Source organism: Mirounga angustirostris, unplaced genomic scaffold (assembly GCF_029215605.1).
Source record: "Mirounga angustirostris isolate CCGP_5_RB_7025 unplaced genomic scaffold, mMirAng1.0.hap1 SCAF_4, whole genome shotgun sequence".
Classification (NCBI taxonomy): Eukaryota; Metazoa; Chordata; class Mammalia; order Carnivora; family Phocidae; genus Mirounga; species Mirounga angustirostris.
The window spans coordinates 155,816,756-155,835,681 of record NW_026991712.1 but is presented as its reverse complement, the minus strand read 5'-3'; the positions used below and the strand labels follow the sequence as shown (position 1 = coordinate 155,835,681).

Genomic DNA, 18,926 nt, shown 5'->3' with positions numbered 1-18,926 from the left:
TTCTCCCTCTCCTCACTCACCACCCACTACACTGGCCTTTTTTCTTTATGTGCCTTTAATGTAGAGAGTTCCTTCCATCTTAGAGATTTTGTACTTGTTACTCCTCCTGTCTGAAACATTCCTTCCCCAGGTATTCTGCAGCTGCTTCCGTCATTTAAGCCTCAGCTCAGATTTCAGGGAAGAGTTCCCTGACCACACGACATAAAGGAGTCCCCCATCCTATCACCCTATATTATTTTTTTCATAGCTCTTATCACCATCAAAACTGACACTGTTTTATTGTTTATATGTTCAGAGTTTCTCTTCTTCCACTAGATACAAGCCCCACCAAGGGACATTGGTATCTCATTCACCCACTGCATTCCCCAGAGCCTAGAACAATGCCTGATACATACATACATTTATGTACCATGATCCTCATAGAAATAAATTTATCAGGGGAGGGGCGCCTGGGTGGCTCCGTTGGCTAAGTGTCCGACTTTTGATTTCAGCTCAGGTCATGATCTCAGGGGCATGAGATTGAGCTGGTGTTAGGCTCTGCACTGCGCATAGAGCCTGCTTAAGATTCTCTCTCTCCCTCTGCTCCCCCCCACTCATATGTGCTCTTTCTCTCTCTCAAAAAAAAAAAATCCAATATATTTCAAAATATATATATATATTTTTAATATATCTTAAATACTTACGCAACTAAGTACAAGTAGAGTCAAGTGTTTTGAGGCAGAGGTGCAGGACTCTTTGCCATTGCTCTGTCCGCTTCTGGCTCCAAGGACCACTCCCTCACCCTGTGGGCAATTTCTGCACAAGACCCTGGCTTTGCCTAGAGACTGTTTAGAGCCCAGAAGATTCACCCAGAAATCAGGTCTCTGGAAAAGGGCAAGGTTTCTACTTCCAGGCCCAGTTCTCCAAAGTCTTGGAGTCTAGGTAGGCTTGCAGCCGCAGCTGCTGCGTCCCTGTCCCCACCGAGCCAGAACAGGCACTACATTGACAGCTAACTTGTGCAGGCTGTGTGCTCCTCGAGTCCCTGCTTGGTTCTTTGGCAAGCTGGCTTGGGGTCTGGTTTCCTTAATGCCTTAACAAGCCCACAGTCCATGTTCAATGACTACGTGTCTCCCATGTTTGCAGGTTGGTATGCAGAGGCTGAAGCTGGGAGCTGCTTTCCCCGTCCCTTCTGCCCTTCCTCAGGACCTCCTGTTCTAGACGTCTCTCTCTCCAGGAGATTAGTAAATCTCTTCCTTTAAGAGAGACTGCTAGCTGCTCCCTGCTTGGGGCTGTGTTCTTGGGCCTCTTTGTAACCCACACTAGTGCAGTTAGCTCCCGGACTAGTTTAGTTCCAGGAAGCTGGCTCCAGGAAAGCCCCATGGGAGGGGAGCTCCATCAGAGGAGGTGCAAGTGAAGGTCCAGACCTCACTCCATCTTGGCAGCCATCCTGGGGATGCTCCGCCTTGACTAGTTTCTCTCTTCATCTCCGACGCTTAGCACAGTGCCTGGTACACACAGCATTTAATGAACAGGGGCCATTAATACCACTAATTCATTTAATAAAAAAATTAAACGTGCTAGGCAATTTGCTAATGTTTTGCATGGATTATCGGTACTTCATTTAAGCAGGTGCCATTACAATTTCCATTTTACAAATGAAACGGGTTCAGAGGAATTAAGCGACTTCAAGGTCATAAAGCTCTGCGCTGTTTTTATTGCCCGAGATGCAACAGAGTAATGTAGAGGGAAAATGCCAGAAAGCAGGCAGCATCCGAACACTGGCGAGCCCGTGGGAGCCAAGCCCGCGACGGGATCACCGCAGTCAGCCGCTTTCGCACTGGGTTGCCAGCCGGCTCCATTTCCGCTCAGCACAGACCGGAAGTGTTCCTGCCCGCCGCGTTTCGAGTGCGCACGACCGGAAGTTTCTGTCCGCGGCTTTGCGGGGTAGGGGAGCGGTGCCTCCGGCAGTCAGGGGAATCCAGGTGCCGAGGCGCTGGGGCTTAGGGGGCAGTCCGGGCCGTTAGGGAGACCCAAACGGTGGGACACAGGCGGAACCCCCGACCCGACCCGGACTGCCCTCCTCCTAGCGGCCCGCCTCTTCACCCCGCCTCACTTGGGGCTGAAGTGGCTCCGCCCCCTGGCCTGAGCCTGGTCCCTTCTCAGGCACTGACCCTTGACCTCGGGGCGCTCCCCCATCAGGCGCGATGGCTACAGGCGCGGATGTGCGGGACATTCTAGAACTCGGAGGTCCAGAGGGGGATGCAGCTTCCGGGACCATCAGCAAGAAGGACATTATCAACCCGGACAAGGTAGCAGGGGCGCCTGAGAGCCTTGGGTACTAGGAGTGAAGTGGTGGGGAGCAGTGACAACGGGGCGGGGGGAATGGGGGGTGGTGCTGCGCTTCTAAGGAGATGGGCGGTAAAAGGTGTGACATAATGGGTTAGAGAGTATGTGTTACCTTGATGAGATGGGATGGAGGTGGTGGGACACCCATGGGAAATGGGGACCAAGAAAGTGTGATACTCATAAGAGATGAGAGTACCAAAAGAGTGAGACATTTGTAGGATATGGGGGGCGGGGTGGCACCAAGTCGGTGTGACATTCTGAGAGATGGTGGAAAAGTATCTTCTACTCTCACAGGTCAGGGTTCTACCCAGGTGAGGTGGGGTTGGGGAGGGGAATGACCTGCCCCAACTAGGGGTGCCCCTATGAGTGGGCCTTCTCAGTGTGTCATTATGTGTCAAGTGTGTATGTGTGTCATTGTACCTGTAGGTGCTGTTTTGTTCAGGGATTGAGCTGGGCTAGAGAATTTTCAGGGAAGGGAGTCTAGGCTGTGGTTCTTATCCTGTGGTTTCCCTTCTCAGAAAAAGTCCAAGAAATCCTCCGAGACACTGACCTTCAAGAGGCCTGAGGGCATGCACCGAGAGGTCTATGCACTGCTCTACTCTGACAAGAAGCAAGTATTAGAATCCCAAGCCCCCCAGGTTCTGGTTCCCTGACCAGTCTGCATGTCCCTATCTCCTGGTTTTCTCTGCCAGTTCTCTCCCTGCCTCCCTCCCCAGTTGGGGCTCCTGCTTACTCAGGAGGATGCAGGAGGAGCTCAGACCTCTCATTCCAGGATGTGACTTTCTTGCTCTAGGGTAGATCAGCCTGGGCCCAAAGGCTCTCTACACACCTCTGACTCTAACCTCCCATCTCTCCAAACCCTACTGCCAGGGATGCACCCCCACTGCTACCCAGTGACACTGGTCAAGGCTACCGCACAGTGAAAGCCAAGTTGGGCTCTAAGAAGGTGCGGCCCTGGAAGTGGATGCCATTCACCAACCCAGCCCGCAAGGATGGAGCTATGTTCTTCCACTGGCGACGGGCAGCTGAGGAGGGCAAGGACTACCCCTTCGCCAGGTTCAATAAGGTGAGCCATCACCATTTGGACATAGGCCAAGGTCTCTGAGCTACTCCTGGGAGCTCTCAGCCTCCTGGGGTTGGCTCCAGAGGCACGGTCAGTCTTTGTGTCAACCACAGTTGCCCACTCAGTCCACATGGCAAATAGTTGCAGGGTGAGACTTCATGGGTCTCTTCCGCCCATGGGATCCTGTCCTTTCCTGGGCCTGGTCTGGTTTTTGGTGGCTTCTCTTGGCCCTTCAGATGTTGCTGTTCCTCAGAGCTGTGTCCTTGTCTCTCTGTACTTTCTCCCTAGTGTGTCTCATTTTCTCTGTGGCTTCAGTTGCCTGCTACATGCCAGTGACCCCACTTAATATCTCCAGGCCAGAGCGATAGCCAATCATTTACTTAATGTCTCTCCGTGAAGGCCCCACAAGAACTTCAAATAGGTACCCTTGAGCAGAACTCATCCATTCCCTCTCTTCCTCACCCATATCAGTGAATGGCACCACCGTCCACCCAGCTACCCAAATCAGAAACTTGAGAATCATCCTTGACTTCACTTCTCCTGTAGTCTCTAATTATTTCAGTCAACAACAGGACAAAGAAGGTAGGGAAAGACAGATAACAAACATGTAAGCAAATAAATTGGATTCTTTCAGATAAGAGCCGTCAGTAAAATGAAACCAGGATATGAATGGAATATGAAATGAGTTAAAGAGTGAACTTGGAAGCGTAGGGGAGGCCTAATTTAGGTAATGTGGTTAGGGTGGGCCTCTCTGAGAAGGTGGCATTTGAACTAAATCTCAGTGATAATCTCATCGAGTCCTGCTCTTTCTGTTTCCATAATAAACCATGTCTGCCTTTGTTCTTCATTCCCTGTGCTGGCACCCTAGTCCGAGCTGAATCATCTCTGGTCTAGGTTACCGAGGCTCAGAGCAGGGCCTTACCCACACTCCCCCAGCCAGTGAGAAGCAGAGCTGGGCTAGGCTACGATTTCCTAGGCTGTTGTTCAAGCCATTATACGATATGGTGTCACAGTCCCTACAGCCCGGAGTAGCCTAGACTTGGAGGCTGAAAACACTCGGGCCTGATCCCATGACTTCAAGTCCCGACTTTCCCCCTCTCAGCCCTGTGTAGCCAACTGTCCCTGCACAGCTCTGCCTGGATGTCTCACAGGCTTCTCGGACTGAGCGCATCGCAGTATGACCCATCATTCTCCCCCACCCCAGACCGACCTGGTTTTCCTCCATCTCAGCACCATCCTCAGATGCCCTCAGGTCCAGCGGAGGGAGAGGCTGGAGGTGTAGGATTGAGAAGGGACAACCAAGAGGTGAGATGTTGAGGCGATGGGAGGGAAGGTTGGATCAGACAATTTGAGAAGATGAAAGAATGTTCATTCTGTATTTGGTAAATGCTGCTTTGTGCCAAGTCAAGCCCTAGGCATTGAGAACAAAAAAATGCACCAGAAACAATATCTGCCTGCAAGAAACTCTCCATAATGTTGGGGAGGGAGTGGGGAGAGCCACAGGCAGTTACAGTTTGGTAGGATACATGCTGTTTTGGGAGGACCTGAAGGCCATGGAAGCCTCCTGGAGCAGTTAGGGCTGGAGCTGTGTCCTAAAGGATGTCACCAGGTGATGTTAGAAAAGGAGTGTAGTGACTTTCAGGCAGAGGGGCCAGCAGGAGCAAAGGCAGAGATAGAAAACCCGTCCCACGTATGGCCTGCTGCAGGCATTTCCCTCCTGATGAAGCCTAAAGCCCGGGGTAGGACATGGTGGAAGGTGAGGCCTGAGAGGTCAGCAGGGCCAGGTCAGGCAGGGCTTGGCAACCAGGCTCAGGAATCTGGGCTTGGCCCTCATATCCTTGGGTAGCGACTGACAGATTTTTAAATAGAGTACTGTCAGGATCCAATTCGAGTCTTAGAAAGATCATGGTGACTATAGGTGGAGGATGAAGTCGGAGTAAGGTGAACTAATGATCTTCCCTCCAGTACTGCTGGTTCCTGGGGCCCCACTCTCAGTCTGTGACTCCCCAGCCGCTCTCTTGCTCAAGCCCGAGACACAGGGGTCACCTGTGACGGCGTCTTCCTTCACCCCTCATGTCCAGGTGCCAAGTCCTGTGGTTTTAACCCAAAGTTACGTCTGTGCCCCGTTCTCTACCTTCCACTGGTGCTGTTTTAGTTCCGGCCTCTTCCCTTCTCCCCTGGATTGTTTCCAAAACCTGCCAGCTGGCCTCCCAGGCTCTTGTTTCCCCCCATCTGTCCTTACTGCTGCCAGGGTGGTCTTTACAAAAGAGAATCATGATCATTTCTCTCTTCTCTTTCAAAGTAACCTTACTGTCTCCTGTCACCTCTTCCCTGACCAACCCTTATCCCCAGGCTGGATCAGGTGTCACTCATTATACCCTTAGGTATACCTTTGGCATCAAACCCGCCACACTGGACTAAATTATTTTTTCAGCTGGACTGTGAGCTCTGAGAAGGTAAGGGCACTGTCTGTCTTAATTCAGCACTGTGTTCCCAGCATAGGTCTGGCAGGCCCAGGATAAATACATGAATGAATGAATGGCTCCCTCAGTTGACTGTGAGCTCCTTGAGAGCAGGACTGGCTACACAGTTCCTGAGGTTTTTTTTTTGTTTGTTTGTTTTTTTAATTAAATGGAATTGAAATACATGGGAGGGATACCTAACCAAGCCTGGGAAACCAGAGTGACTTCCCAGAGGAGCTAATGCCTGTAAGAGACCAAAAGGATGAGAAGTTATCTATTAGAAGAAGGAATGTGGAAGTGGGAATGCACTTCAGGCTGAGGGGGAGAGCCTGGCGTGTTCCCGACACTGCTAGTCATTTGTTTGGAACTTCGGGTGCATGAGGGACAGTGGCTGCAGAGAGGGCAGGTCGTCCACCCATCGGTTGATTCTGTAACTATTCATTGATACTTAGAGTGTGCCTGGTCCTGTGCTGACCTATGCTTTTGAGGAGTTTGTGAATTAGCTAGAAGGCACTTTCAGTGTAGTAGAGAACTTCTGAGGGTTTTAGGAAGAGATGTTTAGGTGACATGATCAGATATTTATTCTAGAACAGTGCTTCTGAAATTATCTGTGATGAAGGACCTTAAAAAAGTATTTCCAATCCATCAGAGACTGATAGTAAGGTTATAAGAAAAGACCAAATACAAGTCTGTGTTTGTTTTAAAGATTTTATTTACTTATTTGAGAGAGAGTGAGCACAAGTGGGGGCATGGAGGGGGAGAGGGAGAAGCAGACTCCCCACTGAGCACAGACCCCCCCCCGACACAGGGCTCAATCCCAGGACCCCGAGATCACAACCTGAACCACCCAGGCACCCCCCTCCCCCGTGTTTCTTCATACTTGACTCAGTGGCATGTGATTTCTGTGAAATTATCGTACTCTTCTACTTTTCCCGTTGCCTACTCTCACTTTCCATACTTACGTAGACCACTGGTACCAGTTTGCAAACAGCACTGGTCTGCAGGCTATCCTTTAGGTAGCACTGGTCAGAGAGATCACATCTTGGCTGCGGATGGAGAATTGCTGGGAGGAGGATCAAATGGAGGCAGAGAGGCAGGTGGGGAGGCTGTTTCTCTGATGCAGGCAGTGGTGGTGGTGGTCTGGACTGCGATGTGGCAGGTGGAGATAAGAGATCCTGGGGGTAAAAGCCACAGCTTTGTGGAAGGGGAGGGGTCAAAGGTAAAGGTAGGAGTTAAAGATGGTTTCCAGTCTTCTGGCTTGGGTACCTGTGTTGGCTAATGGTGACACTGACTGAGAACTGAACTGGAAGAGCTAGAAGTTTGAGGGAGGGTGACGAGCTCAGTACTGAACACTCGCATCCATTTCTGTTGAGGTGTAATCAACATATAATAATCTGTTAGTTTCAGGTGTACAACATGATTCATATTTGTTGTATATTGCGAATGATCAGCACTATCTGTCACCTGAACATATGAAGTTGGAGGTATATGTATATTTGGGACCTCCAGTAGGAGAAGTCTAAGAGGCAGCTGGAAATAGGGTCTTGAGAGCAGGTTTAGAGCCAATGTGGTTGGTCTTTGATAGAGAACAGGGACTTCCCTAGTCCAGCCTAACATTGACTCCTTCCTGGGTTCTCTGACTGACAGGCCCAACTGGTGGTGGTGCTTTTTGTCCATGAGGAAGGTCTGGGGTTGGGGGCGTGGCAGAGGGGAGGCAGGGACGTGTGTAGGGGTGCATGTACTGGGAGTAGGATTCAGGCCCCTTTATTCTGTAGAGAGAAGGGACCTTGGTCTGCTCTGGGGAGCTGCAAGTGTCATTGTCACCACTGGGTGGCAGGAGTGCTTCAGACAAGGGTTCCAGGGACTCCGGGATCGGGGCCTTTCTCCAGTATTTAGCCATCTGCTCTACTCCAGAGTTAACCTTTGGACTCCACAGAAGCACTTACATGTGAGCCCCTCACCTTAACCCTGGGGACGGGAGCATGCATCCTGTCACTGAGGCTCTGGAGCCGAAGGCATGGTCAAGTCGCTCCTGGACCCAGTCCAGAGGCAGGCTGCGATCCTAGAGCCTGCCGGGGTCTCTAGGCAAGCGGTGTTTCCTCACGTGGAAACAGCATTTCCAGGCTGCCCTGTGCAGGGCCCCAGGCAGAGGGTTTGCTTTGGTCCAGCCTCGGGATGGGCGGTACACAGGAGGCGCTGTGATCGCGGGGGCTGGAGCCCGCTGGCCGTGACTTGATGTGGTGTGCCCCACTCTGTCCCTCTGTGCCAGTAGACTGTGCAGGTTCCCGTGTATTCCGAGCAGGAGTACCAGCTGTACCTTCACGACGACGCTTGGACCAAGGCAGAAACGGACCATCTCTTTGACCTCAGCCGCCGCTTTGACTTACGTTTTGTAGTTATCCATGACCGCTACGACCACCAGCAGTTCAAGGTGAGCTGGTGTCATGCATTGGCACGTGCGCCCAACCCGTGCCTGGCAGGCCCCCTGCCTTCACGCGACCCCTTCCCTATGCGTCTGGGCATTCATCTTCCCTTCCCACCGCGCCTATATCTTCAGAAGCGTTCTGTGGAGGACTTGAAGGAGCGGTACTACCACATCTGTGCCAAGCTTGCCAACGTGCGGGCTGTGCCGGGCACAGACCTCAAGATACCGGTATTTGATGCTGGGCACGAGCGACGGCGGAAGGAGCAGCTGGAGCGTCTCTACAACCGGACCCCGGAGCAGGTCAGCCCGGAAGCCCTTGGCCTCCGTCCTGCCTGCGCTCGGTTTCCTCACGAGCCACTGTCCCTGCTCCACACCCCTTCCCCTCCCTCGTGGTCCCTCAGACAGCCCGGTGGCCCCGCACCCCCGGCTCTGCGCCGCCCCCTGCCGTGCACACGGCGGCATCTCGCTTTCCCAGGTGGCGGAGGAGGAGTATCTGCTGCAGGAGCTGCGCAAGATCGAGGCCCGGAAGAAGGAGCGGGAGAAGCGCAGCCAGGACCTGCAGAAGCTGATAACCGCGGCGGACACCACCGCGGAGCAGCGGCGCACGGAGCGCAAAGCCCCCAAGAAGAAGCTACCCCAGAAAAAGGAGGCGGAGAAGCCGGTGCGGAGACGGAGTCAGCCCAGCTCTGGGTGCAGGGCTCCGAGAGCACCCAGAGCTGGCGGGGTGCCGGGACTAACCCTGGGCCCTCTTGCTGCCACACCTCGGTCTCCGTAACTTCTCCCCCAGGCTGTTCCTGAGACCGCAGGCATCAAGTTCCCGGACTTCAAGTCTGCCGGCGTCACCCTGCGGAGCCAGCGGGTACGTGTCGCCTCCGTCACCGTGCTGGGGCCCTGGGCTCCCTGCAGCCTGTGTGCGGCAGCTGGGGCACCGGAGCACGGGGGGGGGGGGGGGGGGTGCCACGTGCTGCAGAGAGGGAGGTCTCGGGGATGTGGCTGGGCTGGGGTCAAAGCTCTTGCTCTGCTCCACTTGCTGGTTATTTCCTTTTTGGACGTAGAGCTGCCTCCGGGGTTCACTTCTCTCCCACTCCCCCTTGCTTTTGGTCCCCCTCATCCTTAACCACTTGTCGGGGAGAGGCCTTAGCAGCCTGGGTCATTGCAGATGAAGCTGCCAAGCTCTGTGGGACAGAAGAAGATCAAGGCCCTGGAGCAGATGCTGCTGGAGCTTGGTGTGGGTGAGTGGGGACTGGGCCCGCAGGAGCTACCCACCCGCGGCCGCCCATCAAGGCTGGGCGGGGGGGGGGGCCACTTCCGGTCGCTGGCCTTCCCGCACACCCTGGCTCTGCCTGCGCCCTCCACCCGCCGCCTGCAGAGCTGAGCCCGACGCCCACGGAGGAGCTGGTGCACATGTTCAACGAGCTGCGGAGCGACCTGGTGCTGCTCTACGAGCTCAAGCAGGCCTGCGCCAACTGCGAGTACGAGCTGCAGATGCTGCGGCACCGGCACGAGGCCCTGGCCAGGGCCGGCGTGCTTGGGGGCCCCGCCACGCCAGCACCCGGCCCGGCCCCAGCCCCTGCGGAGCCAGCGGTACCCGAACCCGGCCTCGGCCCCGACCCCACCAAGGACACCATCATTGATGTGGTGGGCGCGCCCCTCACGCCCAATTCGGTAAGAGCCTGGAACGGGCCCCGCTCCCTCTCGTGCCGGCAGTGGGAGTGGTTACTCTGCTGGGTTCTGGGACTGAGGGTAGGACTGGGTGGCCGCTGGGCATCACCTGCCCTGAGTGTGAAACACATGCACCAAGCCCGAGTAGAGCTTTGGGGGCCACTGACTCCAGCGCCTTCTGTGTCTTCTCAGAGGAAGCGACGGGAATCAGCCTCCAGTTCCTCTTCCGTGAAGAAAGCCAAGAAGCCATGAGAGGCCACACGGGGTGTGGGTGCTGCTGTGTAAATAGAGCTGCAGAGTTGGACCAGGCTGCTTCCTTTTCCTTCCCACCACTTGTGATGCCTCTGGCTTGGGGGGGGGCATGTGGGAGCAGTCACCACCCCGACTCCACAGGGGTCACATTGGGACCTGCCTGCGGGGAGGCCCTTAGCAGCCCTTTCACCACCGCCAGTTTTGCCCAAACATCTGTACTTGGTTCTGCACTCAAGGTGGTTCACCCATTGCAGCGGCCTCAGATACCAGCCACTGGAACACTGCCTCATGCTTTTAGACAGTCCCCGCGGCCCTGTGCTTATTCAGGGAGGGTCTCACAGGTGCTCCAGTGACAGCCAGCCGCACCGGTGGCCTTCAGCCCAGAGCAGCCCGGAACGTGCTCTAGCCCTTGTACACCTTGGACGGCATCAGGCACAGCAGCGCCTGGTCCACACACACCCAGAGCCTCGTTTCCCCGACTTTATTCAGTGGCACGTTCACAGCGGGGATGGGGGTAGACACAAGGTGGGGCCTGATCTGTCCTGGAGCCCTGGGGGCACCACACACCATGCACTACAGATGGGAGGGGGCACAGGGGGGCTCAGTGGCCCCAGCAGAAGCCTGTGTACCAGGGAAGAGGCGGTGAGTGCCTGGGTCCCCCTAGCCCAGGCCCACAGTGGGAGGGGCTAATACTGGGCTGTGGTTGAGGGGTTGGGGTGGGGGGCACAAAGTGTCTGCTCCAGAGGGGCCGAGTGGCCAAGGCCTTACCCAGGGCACAAGCCCACAGGGCAGGCTGGGGGACACTCTGGATGTAGAGCTGTGCCACTCTCCCTTTTCCCCTCTGGTGAGGGAAAGGAGGGTTCTGGGCTGGGCCAAGCAGCTACCCTGTCCTGCCCCATCCCGTCCTCGGCCGATCAGAATGGCTTTGATGTCTGCTTGAAAATGAAGCCTTGATATGCAAGTGTCTTCATGATGTTGGCAATGTTCTTGCAGTCATCTGAGAAGAGAAAGAGAAGACATTTAGATGGGTCCCAGATCCTTCCCCTCTGTGCCCACCACAGGTGCTCTTACATTGTGGGGGAGGGGAGTAGGGTCAGATTCAGGAGCTCTAAACCAGGGGGTCCTGTGCCCTGGTGGCAGCATCTCCAGCCTCAGGTTGGGCTGGATGAGGCTGGGCCGGCAGGAAGCGTGGTCTCAATGCTGCTCAGGCCCATAATTCATGCTGGAAATTGGCCGGCATGTCCCACCCCGGCCCCAGCGGTGATGTATGGGCGCCGTCGCAGTAAGAAAAAGGCAGAGTAAATGTGTAATTTCTCCCTTGACGGCCCCCGGCCGCTGGGCGATCCTTCTTGTTGCCGCCGCGTGGGGACGGCCCGTCCGCCACACTCCGTCTTCCCGCCACCCGCCTTGATGTCTCCATTTCATTACTGTGCGGCCATTCATCACGCCCACGGCCAGGGTGACTTTGCCGGCATTTGCGTGTGTGTGTGTGTGTGTGTGTGTGAGTGAGAGAGAGAGAGATATGGCCCAGGCCATAATCGCTGGTGACGAGGCACAAGCCTTGGCACTTTGGGGCCGGGGGCCTGGTCAGCCTGCTCTGGGCACCTGCTCTCCCATGTCGCCCCAGAGCAGCGGAGAGGGTCCAGGTTTGTGGACCTTTGACACCTGGGCCAGCAATCTTCTACTAGACATGCCTGTGTGCTCAGTCTAAGCCCTGCCTCTCCCCCCCACTAGGCCCAAAGCTGGTGCCAGTCAGGCTTCGGTCCTGCCTCTGGCTGTACCTAAGTAGGTCTGCTCCTGCCAAACCATGTCAGCAGTTTCTCCAGTACTGGTCCCTGTGAGCAACTCCTAGAACCCCGGCGGCTGCAGGAGCAGGTGCTCCGTGCCTTCGGTATCATGGACATAGGCCTGGGCTAGTTCTAACGCCACCAGCAGGAGGTGCAGCTGCCCAACGCTTGTCCCTCTACAGAAAGCCAAGGACAGAAATGGCCTAAGTGCCCAGGGTTTTTCTGTTCCACTGCCCAGAACACCAGCCAGCTCCCCATCCCTTCGCCTGCCCCTCCTCCCACCCCTCTCCCACCTCCCATAGACAGTCCTGGGCCATAACCAGGACCTCAGCCGCTACCAGCCCTCATGGGATCGGTGCTGTGATTGCAGAAGCATTATACTTCGATGTCATAATCAGGTGTGGGGTGGTGGCAAGGTCAAGGTGGGGTCAGGAGGCCTCTGCATCTGTCAAGGGCCAACCCCTTCCATTGAGCCCTCCAGCCTGCCCTTGCTAGAACCTTAGACTAGGAAACGGGGCCCAACAGCGCTAGAAAAGGGCTGTGGAAGCGGGCGTCTTGGCCAGCCCAGGTCCCGTGTCATTAGCCAGATGCGACTCTGTAAGGGCAGACAGGTCACACAGGGTCCTGTTTCGCAGACCTCGACATGAACGCACCCAAGGGGAATGTGGGCATGGAAAAGTGATACCCAGACACGGGGACACCCTTTTCCTCCAGGGGCCCAGGACGCCACGAGGGCTGGTCTGAGGCAGGACAGTGGGAAGACAGATGGGTGGGGAGTGGCGGCCATGGCAACTCCAGACGTGACCCGTCCCCGTGGTTTATGGGCCGGACACGCACCCCGCTCAGCTGAGGCCCCATCATTTGTCTCCCTTAGTGTGTATGCCTGTGCTGTGGGGGTAGAGGGTGAAGGGAGGGGGATGCGACAGGAGTGAGGCAGCTGACAGGAAGGGGAAGGCGGCAGGCTGGAGATGGGGCAGGAGGGTTTATGATAGGGTCCAGAGGCTGTGATGGCACCGTCAAAAAGGCTACGACGGGGTGAGTTGCTTCCCAGAGAAGTCCGGCCTTGTCAGGGCACCTCCAATCCTTCCTGTCTCCTGCACTCTGGGGACCATGGCCACTGTGCATATTAAGAATAAGTCCCCTCGTTATCTGCAATTACCCAGCGGCCACACACCTCATTTCTTCCAGCAGAAAAGAAAATTAGTTTTCTATTGACTTCATCTGGCTCCTCCCTCATTGCCGGACAAATCGCTCAATCTACCTCCCCTGGCCCAAGTGAATGTGCCCAGCCCCTCCCCGCCAGGTCACCAGCCATCCAGTGGGCCAGCACTGACCTCCCACCTGTGCCTGGCCCCAGTCTGTCCTTGACCTCTCTGCACTTGACACACACTGGCTGGCTTCATCCACACCCTGAGCTTCAGCGAGCCCTGAAGATCGCCATCTCCTGCCTGCACCTCTCCTGAGCTCTGGAACATCTCTTTCTAGATCCATACAAACTCAAAACATCCCAGTAATGCAATTTCCTTCCCCACATGTCTTCACTACCCAGTGTTCTCCATCCCAGTGAACAGCACCCCAAGTGCTCCCAAAGAAGCCTGAGAATCAGGCTTGACACTTTGCCCTCTCCTTCCCCAAATCCCAAGTATCAACTGGATTTTATCTTCTTCTGTTTAATCATCTACTTCCCTTCATTCCGCCCCCACCCCAGTGCAGACCCCATCATCTCTTGCTCTTACACAGCCTATCCTCTTTCTTCTCCCTCTAATCCATTCTCTTGTAGCCCAAGTGATCACATCCTCGTCTAAGTCCTTTCAATGGCTCCCGCCGCCCTCAGGTTCAAGGCTATACTCTTTAATAGGACTTAAAGGTAAAGGCCCTGTAAAAACGGGTCCCTGCTCTCTCTGGTCTCACCTCTGCCACTCTCTACCCCCAATCCCTGTGTTCCAATCTCCAGGAACCTCTGTTTTCTGAAAATGACAAAGGCAGACGCATTTCTAGTCTTAACTTTGCCCACTGGCTGTGTGCTTGTGGCAAGTGCTTACGTTTCTTTGAACTTCAGGTTCCTCCACTAGGGGTGATAAGGGACGCTACATGTGTTAACTGTGAGCACTGAGCAGGTGACACCCTTCCACACCCCGTCTTTGTCGGTGCTTTAGGTTTGGAATACGTCCTCTTCTTGGAGGGGAGGCAAGGACGCTAGTTTCCCGGGTGACCCAACGGTGAGAGGGTATATACCATACAATCTCTGGCACAGATGACAGAGAGGCCAGCACACGCAATGAGAGCAGCCGGCATTCATCGCACGAGCTCACACTGACTACTGATCCTGTTTACTGAGGATTCTGGAGCCCACCTTGTTGTAACTGGTCCACCACAACCAAGAAAGAGAGACCCAGAATTGGGAAGACACTTGTTTCAGTTCACCAAGTCCGTGGTATGGCAGTTATGGGCTTCCAGCCCAGGCTCTTTTTCTAGCCCTTGAAACCTCATGAGTCAGTGCAACCTACTGATCAGTTTAAAAAGTCAATGGCACAGTTAGAAAATGAGGAAATGGGGCAGAGGTGAAGAGGCAAATCTGGGCCTTTTAACAGGCCAGGAGTTCAGAGAGAGCCAGCAGCAGGGTGAGGCTGGTGACAACATGGCCTCTGGGAGAGTCCTCTGCTTGAAGCCCTGGGGCCACATGGGTCAGCAGCCCCCGCTTCTGGCACCTCTCACTGAGCTAATGAGGCCAGCCGGAACCCATTATGGTGTAGAGGGTAAGGGGTGGGAGGCACACAGTCTTGTGCCCACAATGGAGGCCTCCGAGGTAGGTCTTCCTTACCTCCAAATTCTAGAAGACTAACCTGATTTTATGTTCCTGCAGGGTTATCAGCTTGTGACAAGATGACTCTCTTCTGTTTGGGGCATTAATATTTTTTTTTTTTAAAGGACTATTTTATTTATTTATTTTTTAAAGATTTTATTTATTTGAGACAGAGAGAATGAGAGACAGAGAGCATGAGAGGGAGGAGGGTCAGAGGGAGAAGCAGACTCCCCGCCGAGCAGGGAGCCCGATGCGGGACTCGATCCCGGGACTCCAGGATCATGACCTGAGCCGAAGGCAGTCGCTTAACCAACTAAACCACCCAGGCACCCAGGGGCATTAATATTCTTAACACTGGAAATATTTTTATATTGCCAAGACCATAACGGGAGATGTGCAGCTGCTTAAATCCCTCCAAGAGGTGAGTGGGGCTAGCACCTGACTTGGATAAGCTTGTTGGCTGGGCCCAAGGGTAGTTGAATATCTGCTTGGCCAAGCTGCTAGTGGAAGGGGGGCTCAGACCACATAGGACACCCAGTGAGGGCTGACACAGGACAATGACCGGAGGCCGCTCCAGTTAGCTGCACTTGTCTGGGGACTGAACAGTAGAGGGCAGGAAGCAGGGCCTGGGCGAGGACCACCCTCAGCAGGGAAAGGGCCCAAGGAAACTCTTGGAGGACCATTTATTCGTGCACTCATTCATTCAGCAAACACACACTGACACTTCTGTGCGCTGGGTGCACACGCGCCGTGCCGGGTCACAAGCCTCGCTGCAGACTGTTGCTCCCTGCCCTCAAGGAGCTCAGAGGCAGGCCCGGAAGTGGTGTGGTGTGAGCAGTGCCACGGGGAAAGGCGGCACAGAAAAGGCACCGAGAATCAGGAAAGGGCTCCCCGGAGGACAAAGCCAGGCGGAAGTCTGAGGGCACATGGCGGTGGGGGCGGGCGGGGCGGGGGGAGCTGGCCAGCAAGCCGGGCTTGAAGTGCGGAGGTGATCCCAGCATAGTGAATAGTACGGGCACCTTGCTGGAGGGGAAACGTAGTGTGTCCAAAAACACGTAAGTCTAGCAGGCGGTGGGCGTGATGAAGAGTAAGAGGCAGGGGAGTGCGAGAGGCGAAGCTGGCCAGGTCAGCAGTGACTGGCCAGAGGAACCCCTGGAGACTGGATGCTAAGCTAAGGAGCTTCAGAGCTTCTTATTCTGGGAATGACGGGGAGACGCTAACATATATGAGGAGGGACAAGACAGGAGCCTATCTGTGTTTCAAGGATTGGAGGGGTTAACCCTGAAGGCACAGACACTGACTAGCAGGCTGTACTATGGTCCAGGCCAGAAACGGTGGCCCAGAACCAGGCCAGTGGCGGCGGGGACGGAGATGGGAATGTATTGACGGCGTGGAGACGTGGACAGAGGCAAGAGATTTTAAGGAAACAGAATGAGCAAGGCTTAATGGGGAGAGATCAGGGTGTGGGTCTGTAGGGGGCTGAGTCTAGGATCTTAGTCAAACTCATGGAGGTAAGGCAAACCTGAGGTGCCGTAGGTTTGGGCCAGTGATGACCTTAGTGTTAATCTTGAGATTCCTATGGGACATTTAAATGTATCAGGCATTTCCTTTACAGCTTCTAGGCTTTGTATCTCACTGAAAAAGGCCTTCCCTATCCCAGTGCTATTAGAAAACTATCATATATTTTCTTCTAATACTTTGTTTTTATATTTAACTTTTTAATCTGTCTGGAATTTATTTTCATATATGGGGAGAAATAGAAGATCTAACTTTACTTTTCTTCCCTAGTGGATAGCCACTGTCCTATCACCATTGACTGAACTGTCCACACTTTCCCCACCCTTCTGAAATGATGCCTCTATTATATATACAATTCCCATACGTGAGTCTGTTGGAGCGAGGAAGGAGAATGAATATGAAATGATCAAAGCGGCGAACTGGACTGGCAGACATCAGGGGCAGCAGGGTGACACGCTGCTGACTTTATAGGGCTGCAAGGCAGTGTGGCCTAAAGGAAGACTCAGACAAACCTGAGGCCTCCTGCCTAAAAAGCTCAGCCTGGTAAGCACACTGTCTTAGTGATCTCCAGGAGCTGGTGAGGAATGGGGCCAGAGCCCATGGAGCAGGGATGGGGTGGGGAGAACAGCACTGGAAGCAGGAACCTTAGTAAAGACGAGAGAGAGCAAGAACCCTGGTGTGTTGACATTCTAGAACCTCATTTGGCCGCTACATCTTTCTGTTTGCACATCTTGGCAGCAACGTGCCTGAGAGCAAAGGGCCAGTGGGTCAATGCTGGGCCTACTTGACAGAAGACTGCCAGATTAATAAGTCCCCAGCCCCAGAGGGGACATAATTATACTAAAAAAATTATTTGTTCTTTGGCTGAAGTTTAAATTTAATTGGTGTCCTATATTTTTATTTGCTAACTGGGCAACTCTATACTGGGGGCCAGCATCTCAAGCTGCAGCTGGGTACAACTCAGGGTACAAGAGCACAGCGTAGCTCTGAAGGAAGACAGGAGCCAAGGCAGTGAATTTGGGCCTGAACCAGCAGAAAGCCCTGGATATCCTAAGATTCTGGGTTCGAATCCAAACTCCATCACTTCGTTAACTGTGAACTTGAGCAAGTTACGGTGCTTTTATTTCACCTCTCTGTGTCTTGGTTTCTTCTTTTCTAAAATGGGAACAATAATGATAATTATAGCAACTACTTTCCTCAAAGGGTTGTTGAAAAGATGAAATGAGTTTTTATTTGTGAAGTGCTTAAAACAGTGGCTGGGTGAGTGATTATTATTGTGGTTGCTATTCCAATAATATCCAATAATAATGTTATTCCAGCAGCAATACCCTGAGATCCCACAAGTCCGTTCCCTTGTCCCAGACATGGCCCACGCAGTCCCCTGGGCGCCCAGACAGGGCTACCCTGGCCCACCTGACACCACCCCCAGATATAGAACCCTCTCCCCAGACACGGCTCCCACAGCTCCCTCTGCTTCCCCCCAGACAGGGCCCTTATAGCCTCAACTCCAAAGTGACCCCTTCTCCTAGCCCCTCCCCTCCGCCCCCTCCACCCCACCGAGGTGCCTGGAGGTGCCACAGGGCTGATGGTGAAGGATGACGGTGGTTCCACAATAAGGGGAAAAGGCAATTTCATCTTGATTAGCAGGCGATTTCTCTCTCCGTAATAAGCGCGCTCCAAATAATTAGCGTGTTTTACGTAATAATGAAATTACAGAAATGCAGTCCACTTATTCAAACAACTCACCATTACCATATTTTTAAATATTAGACTTAATTAGAGTTTATCACTTCAGAGAAGTATGCGGACCGAAGATGTTTTTAAAAAAATCCTCATAAAGTGTTTATTAAGCGCTGGTAAAGCTGGGATAATGATGTGTTTGGAAATTAAGGCAATCAAACACTTACCGCCGCTCCTGGAGGCCGGGCATGGAAATGAGGCCATTACACGCCCATTACCCGCCAGCTCAGAGCCACTTGGGGGGCGGGGAGAGCGTGGGCCTGGCCGAGAGGGCAGAGCGCCCGGAAACGCCTGTGCCAACATCCCACAACAGCCTGGCCAGCGAGCAGGCGTCAAAGCCTTATGTCACTTACATCGCATTTGGCCACCAGAAGCCCAACTCAGACTTGCCCAGGCAAATGACCGGATTGGTCCCAAATGCCAAAGATGACACCCAAGACCAACCCTGACCCAGACTCCCAGGCTGGGCGGGACCTGTCACCTCCATTCAAACCCTAGCGCAGAGTGGGGACAAAAGCCTGCTTGGGCAGCCAAGAGAGGTCAATGAGAGGAGGCAGAGGCTGAGGAAGCCACAGATCCAGAGCAGGTGACTGCTCCCAACTCTGGGCCACACAGGAAGGGCTAGCTACAGTAGCGGGAAGGGTCTAGGAGGGAACTGGGGAATTGAGCCATGAGCCAAAGGTACAGAGGAGCCAGGCCTCGGGCCTGGGAACACACCTGGATCAGGGAAAGCAGGCAAGAAGGGTGGTGGGAGAGGGGCTGGTGGCTCCAGGCCCCATTTATCCCAGTGAATAACTAATTCCAGAATTTATAGTGCTGGGTTTTTGTTCTGTGGCCATTTATATCTGCGAGGGGAGGAAATGAAGAGGCAGCACGGACGCCACATCTT

At 54.1% G+C, this 18,926-nt stretch overlaps 2 protein-coding genes across 12 annotated transcripts in view; one reads left to right on the top strand and one right to left on the bottom strand.

Annotated features, from left to right (window-relative positions):
• The first annotated feature begins 1,887 nt into the window (after nucleotides 1–1,887).
• DMAP1 (DNA methyltransferase 1 associated protein 1) lies at nucleotides 1,888–10,241 on the top strand. Of its 2 annotated transcripts, none has more exons than XM_045897860.2 (10): nucleotides 1,888–2,288; nucleotides 2,844–2,935; nucleotides 3,196–3,391; nucleotides 8,153–8,281; nucleotides 8,408–8,575; nucleotides 8,751–8,936; nucleotides 9,063–9,134; nucleotides 9,435–9,507; nucleotides 9,645–9,940; nucleotides 10,130–10,241. In XM_045897860.2, the coding sequence occupies exons 1-10, from the start codon at nucleotides 2,184–2,186 to the stop codon at nucleotides 10,187–10,189; spliced, it is 1,377 nt and encodes a 458-aa protein (XP_045753816.1). In that variant the 5' UTR covers nucleotides 1,888–2,183; the 3' UTR covers nucleotides 10,190–10,241. The 2 variants fall into 2 exon arrangements, with proteins under 2 accessions (XP_045753816.1, XP_045753813.1); XM_045897857.2 differs by having other exon boundaries at nucleotides 8,123–8,281.
• A 414-nt stretch (nucleotides 10,242–10,655) lies between these two features.
• The window catches only part of ERI3 (ERI1 exoribonuclease family member 3), a 126,852-nt gene continuing 118,581 nt past the window's right edge, over nucleotides 10,656–18,926 (bottom strand). For 9 of the 10 annotated variants that reach the window (XM_064589281.1, XM_064589285.1, XM_064589286.1 and 6 more), the window contains one exon: nucleotides 10,656–11,186. In XM_064589281.1, the coding sequence (XP_064445351.1) occupies nucleotides 11,104–11,186 (83 nt within the window). In that variant the 3' untranslated portion in view covers nucleotides 10,656–11,103. Of the gene's footprint in view, nucleotides 11,187–14,458; nucleotides 17,453–18,926 lie in introns of those variants that run through there. The other variant, XM_045897863.3, reaches the window with a different exon arrangement.

Excerpts from the sequence above, each read along its gene's own strand:
- DMAP1 (XM_045897857.2), top strand. The coding sequence starts at position 2,184 with ATGGCTACAGGCGCGGATGTGCGGGACATTCTAGAACTCGGAGGTCCA. Across the intron at positions 3,392-8,122 it reads CCTTCGCCAGGTTCAATAAG|ACTGTGCAGGTTCCCGTGTA; the intron begins GTGAGCCATCAC and ends CTGTGCCAGTAG. Across the intron at positions 9,508-9,644 it reads GCTGCTGGAGCTTGGTGTGG|AGCTGAGCCCGACGCCCACG; the intron begins GTGAGTGGGGAC and ends CGCCGCCTGCAG.